This window comes from Cibotium barometz, chromosome 32 (assembly GCF_041138505.1).
Source record: "Cibotium barometz isolate CiBa-2024 chromosome 32, ASM4113850v1, whole genome shotgun sequence".
NCBI classification, from domain to species: domain Eukaryota; kingdom Viridiplantae; phylum Streptophyta; class Polypodiopsida; order Cyatheales; family Cibotiaceae; genus Cibotium; species Cibotium barometz.
Genome location: NC_141077.1, coordinates 53595725 through 53620725, shown reverse-complemented (window position 1 = coordinate 53620725; position 25001 = coordinate 53595725). Strand labels below are relative to the sequence as shown.

Below are 25001 nucleotides of genomic sequence, written 5' to 3'. Positions count from 1 at the left end.
GTATCCCATCAAGCAAGCAAGAAGAGGGAAGAGGAGAGCTCATAACGTAAACTATTGTAAGTGACTAGTTTTCACACTAGGTTAACCAAACTAAAAAATGGCCCGACCCCTATTACTAATCTTAAGCAAGTATGTACATGGAGTCTGTAGACTTTCCCTATTTGACATTAAGCAATAAAAAAAGCTTTAGATATATATATATATATAAAGCTTTAAAATGAAGCTTTGTAATAAAAGCTATGCTAAAGCTTTTAGCTTTATAAAGAAAGAGGAGATTAGAGACTAAGGAAAGTAAACTAGGGAGATGGTAAACCTAAGAAGGAAACTAAGGAGGAGAGCGTAAACTAGGGAAGTAAACTACGAAATTGGGATTTAGACTAGGATGTATTAAAATAAAAAAAGTGGGTTGACAATGTGGTGGTAATAGTGTACTGGTTAGAGCTTAGTTCTTCAAGCTAGAGGTTTAGGGTTTGATGGTGAGCTTTGTCTAGCAAAAGTAAGCTTTTTGGTTTTTGAGACTTCAGACTTACAAATTAGGATGTATTAAAATAAAAAAAGTAAGCTTTAGATTAGGATGTATTAAAATAAAAAAAGTGGGTTGACAATGTGGTGGTAATAGTGTACTGGTTAGAGCTTAGTTCTTCAAGCTAGAGGTTTAGGGTTTGATGGTGAGCTTTGTCTAGCAAAAGTAAGCTTTTTGGTTTTTGAGACTTCAGACTTACAAATTTTTTGGATCCACCTTCTAGATAAACTAGGGAAAAGAAGTAAAATAAGGTAAAGAGACGCCGAAAAATGGTAGTCGGCGACCGTTTCTAGTTTACTTTTTTTTTCCTAATGTACTTTTCAATCCGATGTACAAAAAAGGCCACGACTGCAAGCGATTTTGCAACCATTGATCCAATCTGACAGGGGTCTTAAAGACTGGCTACCAACCATGAGTGTGTCAAATCCTAGAGCTATAGGTTTGATGTTGGACACGTGGAAGCCAAGATAGCTTGCGTCCACACAGTGTTGTGTGAAAGCTGCTAAAAAGGTAACTCTTGCATCCAGGGCCGCCTCAAAGTGTTGTGTGAAACCTGGGGTAATTTCAAAGCTGCTTTCAACAGAGTATGAGAGCAGTATTGGCTACACCAACATACTGCTTGCTGCGGTGCCTAACTAAGACTACGGTGAGTCTTTATCAACAAGTACACTGTCTGAGCTAATATGCATGTAGGGATGTTGTCAGAGGGGGTCTTTTTTGTGTTGATAATTTGGACTGCTGCAGAGACTCCACACAACTGTAACCCTTCCTCACAGTGAAGCAAAGAGGGTCCCTCGTGTCCATCTTTTTCTATATTGCACCAGTACAAGAGGGCAGTTTGTTTCCACCTCACAGCTTGGTAGAGGAAGGTTTACAGAGTTTTCTGGTTGTGGATTGCATCATAGGTATTCTACGGGCAGCTTTACAAGGTATTAAATATAACTTAAGAGGAATCTGATAACCCTTTTTTCTTAGATAAAGCAAATCTATTTTTCTCCTTTTGTTTTTAAAAGATCTAAAAAGTCTAATTTCCTTTAAAAATTTGATTTATCCCCCTACCCCCACTCCACCCCACCCTCCTACCCCTAAAAAACAATGGAAGCGTAAAGGAGTAGGCATGCGAGAAGGGAGGGGAAAGGGAAGAGGGGCGCATTCGTTTCAACCTCTTCAGCTGCTTCCTTTAAACACTTGGAATGCTGGTCTCATAGCACCCCCTTTCTGTAACCTAATATCATTATGTTGTTTGATGCATATCATGGTAGTGCTTTTCGCTTGCAAACCTTTGGTGGCGATGAAGGGCTTAAGCTTGTTTCGGAACAGCAAGGAACCCCGACTAGAAATGGTGATGTCTATGCCCAACTACAGGAAAGCATCCAGAAGAAGGATCTGGCAGCCGGCAGACGAGTGCACTTGCTTCTTCAGAGACACGGACTTGATTGTGATGCATATTGGGGGGACCATCTTATCCGCATGTTTGCCTCGTGTGAGAACTTGCTGGAAGCAAATCAGGCGTTTCGCAAGGTCAAGAAACCGAGTGTTTACACATGGAGTGCAATCATTTCCGCACATGCCAAGCTTGCAGAAGATCGGAGGGCCATCGAGTTGTTCTATGACATGCTACAGGAGGGTGCACAACCAGATAAAATTACTTTTCTATCTACCTTGAAAGCTTCAAGGAACTTGGGATCTGCATGGCATACCAGATTGATACATGATAGGATAATCAGAAGCGGTTTTCAAACAGACAATATTATTGCCAATGCTCTCGCTGATATATATGCCAAATGTGGCAACCTCACGGAAGCACATAGTGTGTTTGATGTAATGCCTCAGCGAGATGTGGTATCATGGTGTGCATTAATTACTGGTTATGCAGCTCATGGAAAGGGTTCACAGGCTCTTGAACTTTTCGAAAGAATGCAGCAGGAGGGCATAACACCAGATAGAGTAATTTTCATTTCTGTACTAAAAGCATGTGGCAGTATTAGTTCAGCATGGCAGGCTAGAATGATTCATGAACAGGTAATCAGGAACGGACACGAATCTGATCTGTTCATTGGGAGCTCCCTCGTTGACATCTATGCTAAATGTGGGTGCTTGCAAGAAGCACGCAAAGTGTTTGACAAGCTACGGAATCGAAATGCAGTGTCGTGGGTCACACTGATTGTAGGGTATGCCCAGCATGGGGATGGCTATCATGCCATGGAACTGCTCGAAAAAATGCAGCAGAGCAGTGTTGACGTAGACAGGGTTGCGTTTTTAAGCATTCTGAAAGCGTGCGGTATCCTAGGAGCTATAAGACAGGGCAGGTTGATACACAGACAGATTATAGAAAACGGATTTTTGCCTGATAAGGTTTTGGGAAATACTCTGGTTGACATGTATGCTAAATGTGGGAGCCTGGATGATGCACACTCGGTTTTCGAGAAACTATCAAATCGAGACCTGGTTTCATGGGGGGCAATGATTGCTGGCTATGGCGGGTGTGGGCTGGGTCTTGTTGCTCTTAGTCTTTTTGATAGAATGCAGCAGGATGGTGTGAAGCCCAACATGGTTATTTTTCTGCCTGTGTTGAATGCGTGTACCAGTTTAGGAACTCTGGAGTGTGGCATGCTGATACACGAGCAGATTATCAAGCGGAATTTTGAATCATATGTGGCCATTGGGAATAAGCTGGTGGACATGTATGCAAAACGTGGAAGGCTAGAGGAGGCCGAGAAGGTGTTCCGTGCAATGCAGTATAGGGATGTGGTGTCTTGGGGGACAATGATTTTGGGCTGTGCTGAGCATGGCCATGGGCCTTCTGCTCTTGAGCTTTATGAGGAGATGTGGCAGGAATGTGCAGAGGCTGACAAAGTGATTTTTTTGTGTGTTTTAAAAGCATGTGGTAGCGCTGGAGCTATAGAGCAGGCAAGGCGGATACATTACCAGATCATTTCAAGTGGTCTTGATCACGATACAGAAATCGGGAACACCCTTGTTGATATGTATGCTAAAATTGGAACCCTGGAGGAGGCTCGCAGATCTTTTGATCAACTGCATACTCGAGATGTGGTGTCCTGGGCTGCCATGATTGCAGGATATGCCCGATGTGGTAACGTCCAGGTAGCGGGTCAATGCCTTAAGGATATGCAACGGCAAGGCATGCAGCCGCATGATGGGATATTTACAAGTCTTCTCGTTGCTTGCACACATGCCGGTGTTCTAGATGCAGGCCACCGGTACTTCAAGTTGATGATAAATGACCATGGCATCACACCAACTATTGAGCACTACAACTGCATCATTGACCTTCTTGGCCGTGTGGGATGCCTGAAGGAGGCCATATCACTACTTACAACCATGCCCGTTCCATCAGATGTGATTGTGTGGACATCTTTGCTCACCAGCTGCAGAACATACCACAGTGTGGATCTTGGAAGAAGATGCTTCAATGAAGTTCTGAAGTGGGATCCTGATGATGCATCTGGGTACATTCTTATGTCAAATATCTATGCTGATGCTGAGATGTGGGAGGATGTTGACAAGTTACAGGGTCTGAGAAAATGTGCAGGTGCACAGAAGAAGCGCGGAATGACATGGGTTGAGGTGAATAATAAGGTTCACGAGTTCATTGTGGGGGACAAATGCCATGTAATGAGCGATTCTATGTTCTTCAAATTTCAAAGATTGAGTAGGCTAATCAAGAGGTCAGCATACTTGCCACAGTTAGACTTGGTTGTGGAGCCAATGTTTGATGAGTAGGGAGGTAAGGTACATTTGTGGTGATTTCACATGCTTTGAGTGGATACAAGGGACCTTTGACCGCATATCACGCTGCTGTACAGCTGAACATGTTGGCCCATATGTAAACTGCTTATCACTCACTCGATGGCTAGGTCTGGAACTAGAGTTTTCGCCATACCACTGGTCCAGGCAAGGCACAAGAAACAATTAGTTTTACAACCCTTGGCAGGCAGATGGGAAAGAAGACAACTAGCAATGGAATACCATGGAAGCTAGAGGTTATGAGAAGCAAACATAGTGGGTATTGTGCTGCGTGAACTTCTTGAATCAAAGACAGTCCACAGTGAACAAATCTACCACTGTAGAGAAAGGTTGGTTTGTTTTGTGAAGACAAGACCAAACAGATCTGAGTGTTAGTCACAACAACAGCCACAGCCACTCAAATGAGAAGGGATCTTGCAATTAAGAAGACCCTTGAGAAGGGGCCAGTGTTGGTCAATACCTCAACTTCCACAAAGCTCTACAAGAGGTAAGACTTCTATGTTCAGTTTTATGTTATTTTCAACCAGAATTCTACTTACAATTAGATCATGGAGTCATCATGCATGGAAGTAAATCATGTACTCAAGTCATGAGGTACTATATTTCATATGTAGTGGACAATAAAACTGTCTTGTTTGTGTTATTGATGAAATCTAATGGGATTTGATTGTTTGACTTGACTGGGTTGCCGTGGTTAAAAGCCATGTGCAATAAGTTTAAGGGTGTCTTGTGCAGTGAAGTGGAGTCATGCTGTGTAGATGTAAACTGTCACGTGCATCCCGTACTTGGATGCCATGTGGACATATCTGAACAAGAAGGTGCAGGACCTCGAGTGGAAACTGGTCCCGATTTCCATGTGAGCCTAGTCCGGGATGAGTGAGCCAGGGTTCCACTCTACGTCGGAGGTTAGGTGTGCATTGTCCTGCACATTCTCCCTCTGGAATGATGTCAGATGACCCGAGTGTTTGGTTTGCAACCAAATGCCGGGCATCTGGAGAAGCATGTAGGATTGCATGTAGACGGGGCCAGCCCTTACTTAGGGCTACCCCAGGTAGGAGATAAGATATCTCTTCATTTGGGCAATTGGGTATGCTCTAGGCCTCCCAAGAGGGGCCAGGTAGGCCCCAGGCCTTGCCCAGCCAGGAGAGGCTAGGGCATGCTGTCGGCCAGCCCTATGGGGGCCTGGACAGCAAGGCGGCTAGCCTTAGGGCTTGGCCAGCCTGTCGGCCAGGTTAAGAGGCCTAGGCAGCCCAGTCGGCCAGCCTCAAGGCTTGGCCAGGTTGTGGGCTAGCCCATTGGCACCTGGGCCCTGCGCAGGCTGAGACAGCAGCGCATATGGGCCAGCCATTGGACAGTGTGAAACGAGTATTAAAAAAGGGATTTTATTGTTGGGACCAGGTTGTGGAGGGAAAAGAGAACAAGCTGACCAGCAGTATTTGAGGGTATAAATACCCAAGATAGAATTCAGTCTTTTCATCTCATTATTCACAAAGGGTTGGGGAAGTACTCATGCAAGGTGAAGAAGTGCAGGTCAAGAACCAGTCTTTATTTCAGATTCACATCATTCTAATAAAGCAAATATACCATTCGTGGTGGGGGCCCTACAGAGGGTATTTGGGACCCAATACTGTGTCCTCTGCCCCTCCCCCACTGATGTACACCATCCTACATCCCCAGTATGGTACTGGATGGAGCTAGCTAGATTTGCATAGCATGATTGTATACCCAATGCATACTGCACATTGAGTCCCTAGTGATAGAGCTCCATCCATCCCTTGTCAGTTTTGATGGTCCGCTCTCCCATCGATCCTTAGCTTTTCAGTTTTTAGCTTTTCAGCTTTGTACCTTGTACCTTTTTCTATAAACTGGATACCCAGAGGACATTGACAGTTGTATATTGTTTTGTCTCATAGGCCGACTTCGGCCTCTCATTGGTCACGGTGGTGGAGACAGGGTAGACATCTCAGGTACCACAGTCCACATTATGCTATATGCAGATGATATTATTCTGGTCTCTGAGTCGCAGATGGGACTACAGCACCATCTCCATGCACTCGATGACTTCTGCACACAGAGGGGGCTTACAGTGAACCTTGGAAAACCAAGGCCATGATTTTCCGGGCCGGTCGGTTTGACGATAGGCCATCTTCACACTAGCAGGAGGACAGGTAGAGGTGATAGACTCATATGTGTACCTGGGGATTACATTTACGACTCCGCCAGGAAGATTTACTATGGCACAGGCAGCTAGGGATAGACTCACACGAGTGTATGCAGCGCTGGCCATGCTAGAGAGACAGTGTCACCAGGCACACTTCCAGGAGCCCCGCACGAAGGGGTGGTTGTTTGACACACTAGTCACCCCTGCTTTGATGTATGCTGCAGCAGTATGGGCACGTGGGCTGGCCACCTCCACATGGTCTCAGATAGAGAGGCCTCAGATTCTCATGCTCTCACGGATGATCCGCAGCAAACCCTCCGTCCCACATGACATTGTCCGGACGGAGTTTGCTGCACCTCCTATGCTAGTAGAGGCCCTCTTCCAGACGATCTGCTTCATACAGAGGATTAGAGATATGCCATCAGATCGACTCACATAGAGCTTTTGAGGCGTCCAGGCAGCTCACAGAGAGTGGAGATAGGAGATCATGGTATTCATAGATGATACAGTGGCTCACTCAGCATGGTCTTGACATAGATCACCTGCCACACCTTTCCGGTATGATATACATGCACCACACATCTAGCTCTCTCACAGTGAGAGGAACACAGTCCTTCGGCGAGATTTATGGCAGCGATACACTCAAGAGACTTGGATTACACCCAGTTAGCCTCTACCACCGAAGATGCTATACTACAGAGATCAGTTTATGCGTATCTCAGCGGATGGATTCATACAGAGACGTGGATACATGGATGTGTACATGCCTCACAGTGCCCGAGTGGTGATTGGCCAGCTCAGAGTGTCATCACACCAGCTTGAGACTGAGGCAGGTAGGGCAGCACGGATCCCCAGAGCAGAGAGGATATGCAGACTATGCCAGGAGGAGGTTGAGAGTGAGGAACATTATGTCTGCAGATGCAGAGCATGTAGTGTCATTAGAGAGAGATACACCACCATCTTCAGTGGACATCCCTCACTCCGCCAGATCATGGAGTCTGCAGACCAGTGCCCATATTGCTATATGCTGACGACATTGTTTTGATCTCAGATTCAGTCGAGGGTTTATAGAAACACTTAAATGCATTGGACAGATTTTGCAGGGAGAGAGACCTTACGGTCAATTTGGGCAAAACCAAACTAATGGTCCTCAACACATCTTATGCAGTCGCCTCACGATTTTCTTTCATATACAGAGATGCCCCAGTGGAGATTGTGCAGAATTATGTGTATCTAGGAGTCACTTTTACAGGCCCTTTGTTGTGCATGACCATAGCTGCCACTGACTGATTTGCGAGGGGGCACGCCTCCCTAGCCTGAATGGAGAGACTGTTTCCAGGCACATTTCCAAGAATCCCGCACTAAGTGCTGGCTCTTTGATACTCTAGTACGACAGTGGTTATGTATGGTGCTACCCTGTGGAGGCTATGGGTTTACCCTTGGCTTAGGAGCTATTTCTTGGAGTAGCAAGAGGCAGCTAACTATTGCCTTGTCTTCTACTGAGGCAGAGTACCGTGTGCTGCTTGTGAGGTTGTGTGGCTGCGGAGGTTACTTGGCGAGATTGGGTTTCCACAGAAGGAACCCACGGTCATCTAGTGCGATAACCAAAGCTGTATAGCTATTGCTTGGAACCCGGTCTTCCATGCCCGGACCAAGCATATAAAGATACAATATCTCTTTGTTCGTGAGAAGATTTTGGCTGGTGACACCTTGCTTATCTATTGTTCGACGGAGGACAATGCGGCAGACCTCTTCACAAATCCTGTACCTCAGCATATGCTCTGTCAGCAATCCAGCTCATTGGAGTTGGTTCCACATCCAGGAGCTGAGAGGGGGTGTTAGCAGTCATCTCCTGTTTGTACCATATTACTCAGTAGGGAGTGAGGGTCTCTGTTGTGGGTGTGTCCGCCCAGATAGAAGTTCTCTCCATTTTTCCTCATTGTCCATTTTTTTTGCCTGTTTTTTTTTGGTTGTGGGGGACTGTACTATACTCGCCGACTTGTCTTGCCTCTTGGCGATTGTTGTGATGCTGGCCAACTTGATTAGGAGCTGGTTGACTGATATTATACTGGCCAACCGGACTTAATCCAATCGTGGGCCAATCTGGGGGCTGTTGGCCCAGTTGCTACTACTGGCGGACTACTTGCCCCAGGTAGTATATATGCATGCCTTGTCTCCCACACCATTCTTTGTACCGGATCTTCTGTATATAGTTGAGTTTATACAGCTTCTTTCTCTCCTATAGTACTGGCTTTTCTCTCTCACAGCAGTTTGTCTCATTTTTGCTGTGCATTTCGACAATAACTTATAAGATACCACATTGAATTCATTTCAATAAACAAACAAAATACATGTAGGATATCACAAATCACGATTGATCATTGGGCCACTACCCACTACCAAGAAAAAGCTTGATCACTAAACAGAAATCAAAAGAATCACGACGTGGGTGATGAGTCATGACTGATAATCCACGATCCATGGCATAAATTGCAAATGAAGCTAGATGTTACCAGCTAGAAAGTATCAACAGAGTACATAAATATATGATGTTACATGTCCAAAATAAAAAATAAAGTTCAAATAAAATGATATTGCTATTATCTATCTACTTCATCTTCCTCCTCATGCTCTCATCCTCATCTGCATCCTTTGCCTCTATAGCCTCACTCTCACGGTCACTATCGGTAGCTGAGTCGTCGAATGCCTCATCCTCTAGAGGTGTGGGTGCGGCACTAGTACTAGCCTCTTGACGAGATCGTGTAGTGCGAGCTGGAGCCATGATCTCCTCATAGAGCATGGAATAGATGTCTCTCTACACCTAAGGAATGTCGGGAATCTCCTTGCACTTCGTGATGTCAATCTCATTAGGATTCACTTGGCGAGGCTCAATGGGATGACCCTTTAGTTCTAGCAATCGGAGATTGCAATGACAATAGACAAGCCTCTCCAACTGTGATGTGGAGAGTTTGTTTCTCTTTTTCGTGTGAAAAAGAGCCCATGTACTCCATTTCCTCTCACAAGGCCTTGAACTGTAATCTATTCTCAATGCAACCCCTCTCTAAATAGTACAAAAAAGAATGTAAAGTTGTCAAAGAGGGAGTTATCAAGTTGGGTGTACCAATTCCGTATTTCTTCCACCAAGACACTGGCTCCAACTGTGTCTCCCTGAGCAATGCAGTAGCTCGCCCAAACATATGGCTACCATTGCGATAAACAAGAAGCTCATCCTCGAGCTTTGTCGTAAGTTGTATATCATCTCCCACCAACTTGGTAATGTACTCGGTCAATCTTGACTCTAGCTTCTCATTCCTCCAAAGGGGATGCAAAATGTGAGCAACAGCATGGATTGGCCTATGAAACCAATCCCAACGCCAATTCCAGATGTCCTGAATATCTTGAACTCTACATGTGATCTACGTAAGAGATCCAAGATATAGGAAGCATCAAGGATGCTGCAAGTCTAGACTCTATACATTTATAAAATAACTTATAGGAAGAGAAAGAGTCAGACTAAAGTTAAGGCCCAAGGGTGAGCACCTGTTAGGCGACAAGGTAGTACAAGCATTGAGAGCTTCACCAATTCTATCCATGAACTCATAGAGCAGCCCAATGGTACTCCCCTCCATGTCTGTGAGTGTCACCAGCCTAGACATTTCCCAGTATGAAAGGGGTCTGGTGGACTCTAGGATGTCCAAATATTCAGAAAGAACAATCGGGGATTATATTGGAATACAAAGGAACACACTCCTAAAATTTAGGAGCGTTGCTATTTTTGGCCCGACTTCGATGGAAATTCTGTTCGCGTCATTACGTCTGGAATTGAGCAGATACCAAGAGTTGCCAAAGTACCTATGACAAATGGGCTACCAGTTGGGATATTTTTAGAGATAAAGATTATGGGAGAACCCATCTCTTAGATTGCGACATGTGGCAAGAAAGTGGATCAAAGTGAGACGAGTGGCCTCACACTTGTCAAGAAAGTGGAGCAAAGTGAGACAAGTGGCCTCACACTTGTCATTATAGCCTTCTCTTGCCATTTTAGCTCATAGGCCCAAATCTGTAAATTGGAGCCCTCTCTCTTCATTAAGGGAGGCTCTCTGGCTGCACACTAGCCTCTACTACCGTTACAGGCTGCCCTAATGAATGCTACTCTCTTTCTCTCTCTTGAAGGCTGCCCATGAAGAATACCGGTTGTTGGGGACTTTTTTGGAGGCTTCCATCGCGACGAAATACTGAAGGCAAGGGTATTTAATCTTTTTTTATTGGTTTCTAGCCACTGTACTTGTTGTGCTAGTCCTTGTACTTGTTGTACTTGCTATATCAGCCATTGTATCAGTTGTACCAACCACTATTCTTGCTGTACTAGCCCTTGTACTTGTACTAGCCACTGTTCTTGTTGTACCAGTCCTTGTACTTGTTGTACCAGCTGTTAGGAGTTTATGAAAGGTGTTTTGGGCTTGTGTACATATGGAATGCATGGCGTGTATAAAGGCTTTGTCCTGGAATGCCTTGGCAGATGTACAGAGTGGATGGTTTTGTTTTGGGCTTGTACAGGTTGTCCGAAAGGTGGTCCGCTGGAGGTGATATCAGCTGCTCGGTTGTTTGAAATGTGTGCGCGTCCCAAGTATAAGTGGGCACTCGTGGGTTGCATTGGAAGGTTTGAAAGCAGTTGGGCAATTAATGGTTGGGATGCCAATTTAATGAGTGCATGAGTTAGATCTTTATGGTGTGAAAAGAAAGGCTTGAGGGTGGCCATCTTTTAGGCTTTTTATAAAAATAATAAACATCAACGTGGCTAGCTAGAAGGAGTCCACATGGCTTCAATGGGAATAACACTTTTATAAAAAGATCCTTTTATGCATCTATTTATGCATAAAATCAAATTTAATAGGAATAACACTTTTAAAATAAAAAAAATTCCTTTATGCATCTTTCTATGCATAGAAATCAAATTTAATAAGAATAACACTTTTATAATTAAAAAAAAATCCTTTATGCATCTTTCTATGGACAGAAATCAAATTTAATAAGAATAACACTTTTGTAATAAACAAAATTCCATTATGCATCTTTCTATGCATAGAAATCAAATTTAATAAGAATAACACTTTTGTAATAAAAGAAATTCCATTATGCACCTTTCTATGCATAGAAATCAGCCGAGTGGAGCCGGCTGAATTGTGAAAGAGGGACTTTTTTTACATTATTGTGGATAAGTGTGCGGTCTTTGATTATCTTGTGGAGTACAGAGTTTTGAGGTATCTCTGTATGGTGTTTCGTGTTGGTTGTTGGTGCCCCCTTTTTGTAGTTGTTGTATTAAAAGTTGGGAGGTGAAGGGCTATAGAGGCATGGTCTTTTTTTCTTGTTTTTACCTCACACCAGCCACTGTATCGACTGTACCAGTCGTTGTACCAACGAGTGTACTTGCTGTACCTGCCATTGTACCTACTCTACTAGCTATTGTACTTGCTGTACAGTGACTGAATGGAGAGCTGAACCTGTTGTACCAACTCTATTGCATGAAGACCCATGGTTTTTGGGGAAGAATCAGTACCCACACGGAGGTATATGGATTATATTGTTGGCTCGCCATTTATTCAGCCTGTGTTCCGGCTGAATTTTATGGTTGCCTCATGTTGGGCTGTGTTATGATTTGTATATGGATAATCCGGCATCTCCTGTGCAGAAAGTAAGGCCCTCAAAGCTTGTACATGATATGATTCTCCTTGGGTAATAAAATACTCCAAGGGGGGGGTCGGCCCATTCCGGTCTCCATGCGGTGTCACATGTGCAAGCTCCATTTTCAGCATTTATGGATGTTTTGTCCAGCTTTTATGTTTTATGCAAAGTGATGATGAATACATGTTAAGATTGTGGCCGTGTTTAAATGTTTTAATATGCATTGATGGTATCAATAAGTGTGTCAAAGGCCCTAGTCCCCGTGCATTCCTCCCAGGTGTTGTATGTTCCGGCACTTGGTTTTCATCTGCTGTCAGTGCATCAGGTTTGCAAGACTGGCGTACGGGTGGAGTTTGATGAGCATTTTGTTGCTCTCCGGGACAAAGCAACAGGCCAAGTGGTTTGGGAAGGTGGAGTGGAGAATGGAGTCTACAGGCTTTCAGCACTCTCTCTCCCAGGTCCTCAGGATTGTGATGAGTGGTAGTCTGGTAATGGCTACTCAAGTGTAGATACGCTGCAGGAGCGGGCTTTCCGAGACCAGGTGGTGGATAGCTTGCCAGTAGATGGCAGCAGTTGGCAGGAACTTTCCGGTACTGAGGTTGGTAGTTCTTGTGTTCGTGAGTCAGAGGAAGCTGAACAGGTCACTTATGCTCTGATGTCTCGTTGTGTTCGGGACATAGAACTTCCAGTAGTTGAGGATGTTCTTTCCACGGGGACCTTTCGAAAAGCCAGGCAGGTGACAGGTGTTTGCTTGCAGAAGGAGGTGGTTTCTCCAGGCTTTGTGGTTCCGGATTCAGAGGGGGTGGTTGACAGGTTTCATCAAGTTTCCAAGACTTGTTTGTGCACCGTAACATGTGTTGATCCTTGTGAGCAGTGTGATGTCTCTATGACTCACAAGCTGTATGGTTCATTGATCTGGTTGATGGACACCAGATTGGACGGGAGCTTCCTGATGACGCAGTTGAGCTCTTGGTTGCAGATGTCTCTTTGGGAGGTAGGATTGCGTTTCCTGTGGTTTCTGCGGCATGCGAAGGATCATGGACTCTTGTACACAGGAGGGGGATTGTTGGATGGAGTCCGACTCCACGGTTGGAGTGACTCGGTTTGGGGAGGAGATTCGGACACGAGGGGATCTACTTATGGCCCAGGAGCAGTTTTACGGAGCAGGAGGAGGTTACATTGCAGGTTTGGGCTTCCACTGGAGGAACCCATGGTCATCCAGAGGCACTTTGTTCGTGAACAGATCGTTGCTGATGACATCTTGCTAGAGTTCTGTTCGACGGAGGACAGTACGGTGGACCTCTTCACGAAGTCGCTCTCTCAGGATTTGCTCAGGCGGCACCCCAGCTCCCAGTGGTTGGTTACACAGCCAGGAGCTGAGAGGGGGTGTTAGAAGTCATCTCCTGTCTAGATTTATACACCAGGGCCTTTGTTGTGGGTGTGCCCGCCCTTATGAGGTGTTTTATCATTTTTCCTCACTCCCCGTATTTTTCCCCTATTTTTTCCCATTTTTTCTGAGGCTTGGGAGGGCTGCCAGATGATGCCGGGAGCACCCCAGTGCTGGCCGACTGGATCTTGATCAGTCGTGGGCTTCAGGGCTGCTGGCCGACTGTCTTTTACCAGTCGTGGGCATCAGATAGCTGGCCGACTGCATTCATGCAGTCGTGGACCTCTTTCTTCAGTCGTGGACACTTTTAGTGCTGGCCGACTGCCCTTCCAGGGAGGTATATATAGGTCCTCAGCCCCCATGCCTTATTGGTATCATTCCTCGGGATCTTCTTGTGTATATTGAGCAGAGTTACACGCCTACATCTGTCTCTCTCTTGTGCTGTTTTTCTGCTTGCGTTTTTGCTCGTGTTCCCAGATTTGGTCATCATCTCCGCTGCATATTCTGACAGATACCTAGCTGCTTGGCCTTCCAAGCCTTCAGGCTATCATAGATTAATTTTGGCACATGTTTACATGGCCCAATGCCAAAACCCTTTGTTTGTGACAAATGTGCCTTTAACCTAGTGGCAGTGCCGTGGTGCTTATCTGCACTCAAGTTGCATTTCCACTTTCTGGAGCCCGAGCCACTATACCTAGACTCAAAGGTGACTTTGTTCCAAAGAGAATCACCTGTTTGAGGCATCCTACAAGGTGGGGATAAATGTAGATCCTTAGCCCTACAAGTGCGACACATAACATAAAGAAATCTCATTTTCTGAATATCAGAGAAGTCTTGGCCCTCGTAAAAACACTCCAAATTCACTCTATATTGTCCAAGGTAGGTAGCCTTATGCCTCAATAGAGCAAGGGGAGGAAGATATGCAAGAAATATTGAGCACAGAGAAAAAAACGTGCTTCTCTGTGAGCTATGTAGAGAAAACATACATAAACGACGAAAGAAAATTACCCCTCGAATAGACCTCGAGAGGGCCCAAGGACACCAAGAGCACACGAGGCTGTCATGGGCACACTATCACTGGCCAGCTAGTACACACCGTTGAGAAATGTGTAGGGAACCACCTCTGGAAAACATGCATGGAAAAAAACGTATGAAACGAAAGCGACGTGGTCTAGGGCATTATTAAAATTGGGTTGGGAAAGAAATGCGTTTCATACAAGGTGAAACGTTTCAAAATGTTTCGTACGTTTCTGGGAGGTATGAAACGCCTTTCTATGTAAGATTGGTCTCTTCCTGGACTCCCCAACTTGTCATCCTTCCCTTCTTGGCAAACTTTTCACTGAAAACCTTGCCCGGTCTCCAAATCCACTCCAGATCTAATGAAGATCTATGCATCTATTCCATCATGTCCCCTATCCCTTCATGCTTTCTCCCTAAACACTTTCTTTGGTCTTCTTTTCCCGAGTAATGAGTCTGGCACTCTCACTCCACCCCTTGGAGGATCATCCTCCCTTGGAACCGTTGCCTGAAAGCCTTTCCTGGTATGCCCCAAATGGCATCCGACTCACAGGACTGCCATTCCCCTTGGGTCTTGTGGAACACCACCAACCAACCTCCTGGGAACTTCTTCCATGTCTTGTGTTTCATCTGGGACACCATCAGTGTTTAGCCTTGTTGAACCTGATATTGAAACAATGTTGCTTGGTCCCCATACCACCAAAAGATCAAGACACGGGCGATGGTTTCATCCATGCGCGATGTAGTAAGGGGGGGTGGGTGCGACATCTGCAGCAACAATATCTTCTCAGAATCAGTTTGAAGCTCTTATACTAATGTCACATGCAGATGCTCTGGGAGTCTTCTTTCAGCCCTAAACACCATCCTGGAAAACTTGATGCAAAATGCAAGCAAGAGAGATGGAGAGAAGAGAGAGAGATAGCTGAGTTTCAGTATATTCATATAGTACAAAAAGGTGTACATCATGGCAAGCCATAGGCTGCCCCTCATGAAAAGGTTCTTGACCCCAAAGAGTCCTAGTCTAGTGATTCTACTCCCTAGAGGAATGAATGCCTCAACAATGAGAAAAATGTGCCTTTATATAGGCCTTGGGAACCCTCATGGACTGGCTGACCTGCTGTTGGCCAGGTCCTTGGACAAAACCCTTCTTTTGCTGCAGCCAACAGAGACATTTTCCCTTTATGAGCTGGCCGACAGCCATCTGGTTCCTCCATAAGGTATTCTCTGCCCACACTAGCACTTGTATCTGGCTCTAAACTGGTCCTTTATCTGTTGCCCTTCAAGGATTAGCCCTGGGAATGAGCATGCACATGTCTTGCACATGACAATTGTAGCTTTTTGAATGGCATTTACATTCAGACATAGGATTATATCAAAAGACTCCAAGCCATGGTCCATATGCATTCCGATGTGTGTCAAAAAAGAGAAGCTGAACATGTTTCTGTTATTTGAGATGTAGAGGCACTAAGTACAGGTGTATCTAATTTAGTTCATGATGCTTTTCTCGTTCGTTGATACCCTTTTGTCTCTGCAAAACAGAAAGACTGCATAACAAACAACAGTAAATGGCAAATGCACAATGGGGACAGGCATCCATACATAAGCAGCACAAATCAACCACACAGTCCATGCACACTCCTCTGTACTGCTGCTTACAATTAGTGCACGCCTGACCATATAGTCCATACAAGTAGCAGTACAACTGTCATGTGCACAATGTGTATCTACCATGTGCTACACGCACACAAGACTAGCTTGGAGGTTGGGTAAGCTTGGAGCTAGGCAGGCTGATTGGCGAGCTGAGTTAGGGATAGACTAACGGACGGGCACCCAAGTATGGACGGGCGGGCGCCCAAGTGTGGACGCCCGATGACCGGCCAAGAGCCTATAAAAGGGTGGTCAAGGTTAGTCATTAGTCATATAGAGTCTCGCGTGACTTTGTGAGAGCTCTATGCTCAGGAGCTTGGAACTAGTGCAGACGTGCACTTGCTTCATGCAGTCGAGGTCGACAGCAGTCTCGAGGCTCGCGAGGGTAGCTTCGTGGCGGTATGGGACGTCATGGGATAGAGATTGGTCGGTACGTCCATCTAGTTAGCTCAACTCGTGGCTCGGTGGGGAGAGCCAAGACTTGTGGGCTTGCCCACGGCTGTCGAGGTTGGGAGGTGAGTCAGGCTTGTACTCCCTTCACGTTTGTTCGTTTGTTTGGAGGTTTCGAGTCTTGTACCAGGAGCGTTCCACGAGGAGATCCTATGGGGATTTGACAGTGGTATCAGAGCAAGCCTCGTGAACGAGCAAGTCGGTAGGTAGAGAAAAAGCGGTCGAAGAAAAGGTTATGAGTTTGAGAAGCTTGCTGTTTTTTCTGTGCATACTGCTGTTTTTTCAGATTCAGTATGTTGCTTTTTCATCGTGGGAACCCGTGAGGAAGGGTTGGTCTTGTATGGGTTGGTTTGCTTAGCAAGAAGAAGGGCTAGATGTGTTTTCAACTGTGTAAACAGTTTGAGAAAGAGAAGAAGTGAGAGAGAAAAGAGAAAAAGCCTGTCGGTTGATTACTCGTAAAAGAGAGCGAGAGAGAGAAATGAAATGATATATTAACGTCTTCAAAAGGCCAAAATGACCGCTAAAAACAACTAAACAACTAACTGAAAGTGAGAGAGAAAGTAACGCCTGGATGGTGGTAGCGCAGCCTTTATGTACAAGTAGGGAGGCGGACCAGTACTTGCATGTAGGTGGGCTGGTACTCGCAGCCAGGTGGTACGTGTGTAGGTGCTGGTGCGCAGGCAGGCATAGAATCTGAGTACTTGTGCAGTCAGGTGGACGAGTGCACGTAGGGCGGGCTGGTATGTGCAGCAGGCGCAGGCTTCCAAGAACTTGCGTAGGCAGGGTTACGCACGCGTGTATATGCAGGCGCAGAGGGGCAAGTATGCGCACACAGGCAGCAACTCTAGTCGGTGCTCGCAGGCGTGCACGTACAACAGCGCTGAAAGTCGGTGCTAAGGTTGCTGCAGGAAAAATCACGAAAAGCAATCGATGGGTGGGAGAGTTTTTTTTGATATTTTTAGCTTTCGTTAAAAAAAAAACCCACTCCACGTTTCTCTTGCTTTTGTTTTTTTTTTTCTTGAACCTTAGCAAAGGGGTTAAAAAACCCATGCCTTGTTTTCCATGTGTTTTTTTTAAAGAAAACTAGTATATATATATATATATATATATATATATATATATATATATATCTATCTATCTATATATAATAATTGTAAAAAAAAAAACACAAAAGCAAAAGCTAAGTAAGCTTTTGGGGAAGTCCATAAATTCCCCTTAAGCGGGCTTCTTGCCACATATCTCTAAAGTTCTCAAGCTCTCAAGCTCTCAAGTTCTCTAGCACTCTCCTTGTGGAAGGTAAATATTTTTTCTCTCACCTTGTCCTCTTCAAGATGTCGACCCAAGAATCCGAGTTGGAGCCCTTTATCGAACGTGAAGGCCTGTCAGCTACGGAAGCCACCGATGCCAATCTTTTCGACAATTATGTGTCAAAATCAGATTTCCAAGAGTTTAAAGGTGCTCTCGAAGCTTCTTCCACGGAACGTCAAGCACAAATCCCCGTGCAGATGCAGGCTTTACAGAACTCCATCTCTTTGTTGACCACTACCCTCTCTACTCTTTCGGTGGGAAAAAGATCCAATTAGCAGCAGGTTTCTCAGGCCAAGCTTTGCTTTGGTGGAAGGAACTCAACCCTAAATCAACGACTTGGGCACAGTTCGAAGACGTCTTCAAGAAAGAATTCCTCAAGAAAGAGGATAACTATGATGTTGTTGCCCGGTTTACTACTTTGACCATGACCTCGCAGAACCTCACTTATGAGGTTTATCTCCAGAAATTTAGGGCTTTGCAGATGAAAGCTACGAAGATGGATCCCACAACTCTTTTGGGTTTCTTCGTAGCCGGTTTACCTGACTCATACCGTTTACAGGTTAAAAACAACAAATGCAAAACTTTGGACGAGGCCATTCATTCCGCTCGTATCTATGATGATATAATGGTCTCTTCCAAGTCTAAACCCGTTACCGAGGAGGGGAACAAGTACAAAAGGAAGTTCTCCGCACCAATGGCTAGCACGACTGAAGGAAAGTCTTCGAACCAAAATTCGAAGAATTCAACTTCGACACCAGCGAAGAAGAAACGTCTCCTTAAGGCTTTGAAGCTCAAGAAGGAGGGACGTTGCTTCATCTGCGAAGAAAAAGGACATATGCATAACGAGTGCCCGAAGCAAAAGGGTGCAAAGACCAACGCAGGACCCAAGCCAAAGGCAGCTAACCAGTTGTCTTTGACAGGTACGTTAGTTACTGTACTTTCTCGCCCTAGTACATGTTCTGATTGTCTGTTCAACTCTAAAGTTTTTGGCTTGCATGATCTTCTCCGAGTTTATGGAGAAGTGAATGGCCATATAATCCACATTCTTCTAGACCTTGGCAGCTCACACAACTTTGTTAATTATTAACTTGTGCAGAAATTGGGTCTTGATACAACACCCATCGATCATACTTATGGTGAGTATGGGATCGAAAGGTGGAGACGCTACCGATACGGATTCAGGACTACAAAGATACTCTGGAATGCTATATTATGCACCTAGAAGATGTAGACTTGTTATTAGGGATTGAGTGGTTTAAGACTTTTGAAGTCCAGATAGATTGGTCTAGTCATATTTTTTCTTTTGAACAAATGGAGAAATCTAGTCTTGAGGCCCGTGAACACTTGTACATATAAATACTCCAAGAAATACAAACTGTATTGAGGGGGGAGGGGGCTGGCCCTTTCCGGCCCCAGTGATGGTGTCAAGTGTTCTTTGTCATTTTCAGTTTTAATGTTGCTAATAATGTCCATTGTTTGTGTTAGTTAAGTGTTCTAAAAGATGTGTATTTTGTCTTTCGATTCGTAGGCCTCTCGTAGGGAGTGGTTATCCGTCGAACAATAGATGAGCAAGATGTCACCAACCAAAATCTTCTCATGAACAAAGTGATATTGTATCTCTCTGTGTCCGCCTGTTTGTACCCGCCTACACCTGTACCAGCTGCACCCGCCTACAAGTACTGTACTTGTAGAAAGTGTACCCGCTTGCTGTCCTTGCATCCGCCTGCAAGTACTGTATTTGTTGTAGAAATTGTACTCGCTTGCCGTCCTTGCACCCGGCTAGTGTTGTATTGTACCTGATGCAGAAGTGTATCTACCTGCTGCTGTACTGCACTAGCCCTGTACTCGCTTGTTGCAAGTATTGTACCTGTTAAAAAGAAGTGTACTCGCTTGTTACTGTACTTACTATATCTGTTGTACTTGCATCTGTACCAACAATATCGATTGTACTTATTGTATCTACTGTATTAGCGGTACTTGTTGTACTTGCATTTGTACCAGCAGTACCTATTGTACTTACTGTATCTAATGTACCGACATCTATACCAGCAGTACTTGCTATACTTGTAGTACTTGCAATATCTACTACTTGCACCAATTAGGAGTACATTAAAAGGGGATGATCTTCTCTCCCGAGATCTGAATGGAAATCTTTGCCAGGTACTTGCTTCTATATTCTTTTCAAATTCAGATAAAATTAAAGTTAAGTATTGTTTTTACAAGTTTTGTGTAGACAAACATCACTCCCAGTTGCCTTCACCATGGAAGGCCAGTGGGATAGTGACTTTTTTTCATGATTACCCTGACCACGCCCTCTCATTTAGAGGAGCCAGTGAAGGTCATGTGGATATGAGGAAAATTGGGAGCAAAGTTGACTCGGGAGCACTAGGTATTACTCCCTCCGCGGTGCTTCATCTTGCCAGGCATTAGTACGGGCGTGTTTGTTGGTGCATGGTCCCGAAAGACCAGTGAGGGCAGGTGTGCATCCAGTGAAGGTGGGAGATTACTTGTGATTTGATCTACTCTGACAACTGATTCTTCACATCGACAAAATCTTATTGTTTTTTAGTTGTATTCACTCCATGTTATGGAGAAATCTAGCCTTGAGGCCCGTGAACACTTGTACATATAAATACTCTAAGAAATACAAATTGTATTGAGAGGGGGGGGGCTGGCCCTTTCCAGCCCCAGTGATGGTGTCAAGTGTTCTTTGTCATTTTCAGTTTTAATGTTGCTAATAATGTCCATTGTTTGTGTTAGTTAAGTGATCTAAAAGATGTGTATGTTCTCTTCCGATTTGTAGGCCTCTCGTAGGGAGTGGTTACATTGGTATCAGACCTCGGTCGTCTCTCTTTCTTAAGTGGAGACATGGTGTTTTGAGATTGGAAGTAAACACAGACACTTGACTCAATGGACAGCCAAGGCAACCCTTTAGTAGTGTCAAATTCAAGAGGCCAGTCCAGTGCTTCTTGTGATTCCGATGCATTGCTTGGAAGCCACAAGCCTCTTGAGAGAGGTTATGACAGTGCTTTGATGAGACATCCATCCCGTGGAAAAGAGCCTCTACATGAGGATGAGCCAAATACATTGAGGGCTGAATTGGAGCACATGAAGAAGCTTTTGCAGGCAAAGGAGCAAGAGCTGAAATTTTTGCATGAAGATCCCCATGTACAAAGTGTCATTGAAGCAAGAAAAGTTGATGCTATGGTGGATATAATCTTTGAGTCCATGGCTCGTGTAGTGGGCAAGAAGCCAAGGGAGTTGGCATTCTCCTATCTCATCCGCAAGGGTGATCTCAAAGAAGGAGAGGATGGGGAGTTAGTATTCAAAAATCTGCCTCGTTTGAAGCAGGGAGACCCAGCATCTTAACGGTTGAGGTCTTTTATACCCAAAGAAGAGGTATCAGTCACTTCTCGCCATGCATCTACTCCTCAAGGGACAGGAGGCAACAAGTATGTGCATGTTGGAGCTAGTGGGCGACATGATGGTCTTGTGGATTCAAAGGATGTATATCATAGAGAGAGTGGTCAGCATGCAAGCCGAAAGACTTTGCCCATTGAGTTGTCTCATGGTGAGACATTGCATCATTTGGGGAGGTCACATGCATTTGGGTCACAGATTCATAATGCACAAGTAACCGAGCCTCTTGAAACATCTTTGGTTGCCCATGAAACTCATACAGAGAGGGCTACCTTGTTGGATAAGGGAAAGAGAAAGAGGGAAGAACATGTATCACATCCCAAAAAGCTCAAGGAGTTCAAGGTGGGAGACAAGTCCGTGAAATTTGATGCCTTTCATGGAGAGTATGATGCCTCTAAGGTGCTTGCTTTTGTGGCACAGTTTGACATTGCTTTTAGTGTGATGAGGACTTCACTAAGAAGTCTAAAATTCGTCATGCAAGCTTCTTGAAGCGGACAACTGCCCATTGGTGGATCACTGAGAAGATCACCAAAGATCCTGTTTGCACTTGGAAAGAGTTCAAGGACAGACTTTATGCACAAATTTTGCCTCCTAATTCTCACCCAAAAGTGGGATAGACTTGAGCAAAAAGACAATGAAAGTGTGCATAGTATGTCAACAAATTTTGGAAGTTTTGCTTGAGTTAACTCCCTTTATGCAACTCTTCGAAGATAAAAGGAAGAGGAAGTTTCGCTCCGGATTGCAACTAGCTTATCGTTCGGGTATCGAATTGCACCAGAGACACACTCTTTAGCAGCTCATAGAATCTGCTCTTGCTACTACGGAGCAATTGGTGCTTAAAATTAAGCAAGATCAAGGAGGTTTTAAGGGCAACGAGAGGGCTGCCCCAAACTTGCAAAAAGGTGGACAGATTAAGAGACTAAGGTCAAGTAAAAGGGTAGGAGAAGGGTGTGTGTGTAAATGGACCTATGGTCCACTAGCTCACCTATTTAAAGGCAAAAGCTAGAAGGTGTTTGTAGCCAAGTTGTATGTGTAAGCAACTCAATAATCAAGATTTTTTCTTGTATTTTGTTTCTCTCCTCCACACTTTTTGAATCTAGAATGAGCACCACGAAATCTCAACATGGTATTAGAGCTGGGTAGATTAGGTCACACTTTTTGTGGTGTAGACTAGATTATTCTACATCCTGTTTTTTGTGGATTTGAATCTCCTGCCAGTGGAGGAGCTCTAGCACGCAAAGGAGGCCAAATCTTCTCACACTTTCTTCTTGGCAAACCTTTAGCACACCCGGGCGAGTTTCGTACGGGTAATTAGTGGCTTTGGTCTCTCTGAGCCGCGACGTTGAGCTCTGAGTAGGTCGGCACATTTTTTCTGCAGTCGTCGGTGTCGTACAACAATTTGCCGTCTATGGGCAATGTTAAGCCACACAAGCTTAGGGCTTTTGAAGCCCATAGTTTGGGTCTCCATTCAATAGATGAGCTGCAATGCATGCCCGATGCGCGCGCAAGAGCCACAAAACTAGGGTTGCCCTGTGAGGAAGCAATGGAAGCTTTAATAAAAGCTTCAAAATAGTATTTTTTAATACTAATCCTTGTTTAATTTGATCTTAATCACTGAAGTGCTCTTTTTAAGTGCTTTTGTTCCCGATCTTCTTCTGAAGAAGTGGTGGGCATACACCATGAGGTGTTCATAAGCCTTATTGTCATCAAGCTTCATCAAGTGTACAAGGATCAAAGCGTGCTTATAAGCACTAAAGGCGTTGCTAAACACAATTGGTGGGCGTAGCCATCAGCAAAGGGGAGCCTCTTGACATTACGAAGTGCTTCTAAGCACTGAGAGTGTTCTTAAACACTAATGGTGTACCTAATCACCCATTAGGAAAATTTTGCACTCAACTTTGGACCCTCTAAGAAGTTCCAACTAAGCTTAGAGAGAGATAATTCAAAAAGCCTAAAAAATAATGTGAAATTAATTTTGGCGTATTTTCTCTTGTCATTTTCATGAGATATAAAAGATATTTCTCTTCTTAAATGTACATAAAAATGATAGAATATTGCTAGTTCTCGAAGTCTTCAATCCGTTCATGTACTATATATACTACGTGAACAATGAATTGGTCAATTCTCCAAGTTTAATGGCTTATATCTCAAAATCTCTACATACAAGCTGAAATAGAATATTTCTTGAAATTTGAACCAAGGATCATCCAAAAATAGTTCAAGTTCTTGCCCTGCAAGAAACTTCATCTCAAATTTCGAAGGTTTTACATATCAAAGTTTGTAGGTATTGGTACCTTCAAAATCAAGGTTTTTCTCACAAATTAGTTGGACTCTTTACTTCTTTTTACTATTTTGGTACCTTTCTCTTTCCATTTAGATTTTTCTACTGATCAAGAGGAAGGAGGAACACAGAAAGGATCAAGGGGATGGTAGAGGGATGAAGAGCAAGGAGGAATACAGAGAAAAGAGACATCTACAACCTGCACATCGAGCTTGAATGTGAATATGAACCTCTAAGTAAGAAATAAACCTAATACTTTGTGTACTACTTCTAAAGAAATGTTGAGGATGCAAGGGAAGAATAACATAGATTTATTGATTGATGGGAGGTTACATCCAAAAGATCCTTTTACAAATCCCCATTTACGAATATGACATCTCTGCTTAACTTTGTTGGAGATGGCTATAATGGGCTCCTAGGATATACACATCATTTGGAAGCAACAAGCAATGTTCTTAAATTTGAAAGAGATTTGTTTGAGAAGCAGAACATTCATTTGAAGAAAGCCATGGGAAGTGTGTGTAGAAGTTATTAAGCAATAAGGAAACCATTTTAAGGCTTGAAAAATAAATGTTTGAATTAAGACATAAACAGATCTCATTAGGTCTCTGTAGATGACAAAAAAAACTAAGGGATATTGAGCAAATGAAGCTAGGAGGTGGTGGCATCAAGAAGAGAATACATGCAATCAAGTAAGCTCCTTTCTATTAATTGGTTTATTATTTCTATTGTGATATTTTATTATTGTTTCTATTGTGATATTTTATGAACAGCAATCATTATTGCATATGTTCATGTATATCAATTTTTGCATTTCAATATGATATCAGATCATTATTGTACCTTGATAAAGAATCAACGACAGAATCTTCTGGCGCACATTTAAATCTTCTTTAGATTGTCAGTATGTAGAAGTACTAATGAACGAGAAGAAATATAAGGTCTCAGAAAAGCAAATAGACGACTTTTTCAAAGAGAATCAACTCAATCCACAGGGCATCCAGGCAATACTTGATGAGGCTGGTATATCATACAGAGGGTACTTAGCCATTTATAAGACTTTGTAGGAAAAGATGAAGGATTTTAGTATGAAGAAAGGATCATTATTGCCAAATATTTCTTTGGTAAAAAAAAATGCGTAAACAAGTAAATGAAAAGGTACTACAAGCACTGTTAAAGACACCTGTGCTGCACCAACAGGAGATGTGGTCTACAATAGATACAATAATATTTTCTACGACTTGGAGGCCTTACAATCATATGCTGTTCAATTGTTTAAAGTTACTCTTGAAGAATGTGATGGTGTCTTCAAATTTATGCTAAAGCTTGATGAGTGTCGAATTATGAAGGAGAGAAA

General features: G+C 44.0%; 1 protein-coding gene across 2 annotated transcripts; it reads left to right on the top strand.

The window, feature by feature from the left end:
- Nucleotides 1–880: 880 nt before the first annotated feature.
- Nucleotides 881–24033, top strand: LOC147620350 (pentatricopeptide repeat-containing protein At5g27110-like). 2 transcript variants are annotated; one of them, XR_015261779.1, is made up of 4 exons: nucleotides 886–1169; nucleotides 1268–1452; nucleotides 1786–4778; nucleotides 23741–24033. XR_015261779.1 is itself a non-coding variant. In XM_086772556.1 (3 exons), the coding sequence occupies exons 1-3, from the start codon at nucleotides 1110–1112 to the stop codon at nucleotides 4265–4267; spliced, it is 2727 nt and encodes a 908-aa protein (XP_086628682.1). In that variant the 5' UTR covers nucleotides 881–1109; the 3' UTR covers nucleotides 4268–4963. The 2 variants fall into 2 exon arrangements, 1 of the variants encoding a protein (XP_086628682.1); XM_086772556.1 differs by lacking the exon at nucleotides 23741–24033 and having other exon boundaries at nucleotides 881–1169; nucleotides 1786–4963.
- Nucleotides 24034–25001: the final 968 nt, after the last annotated feature.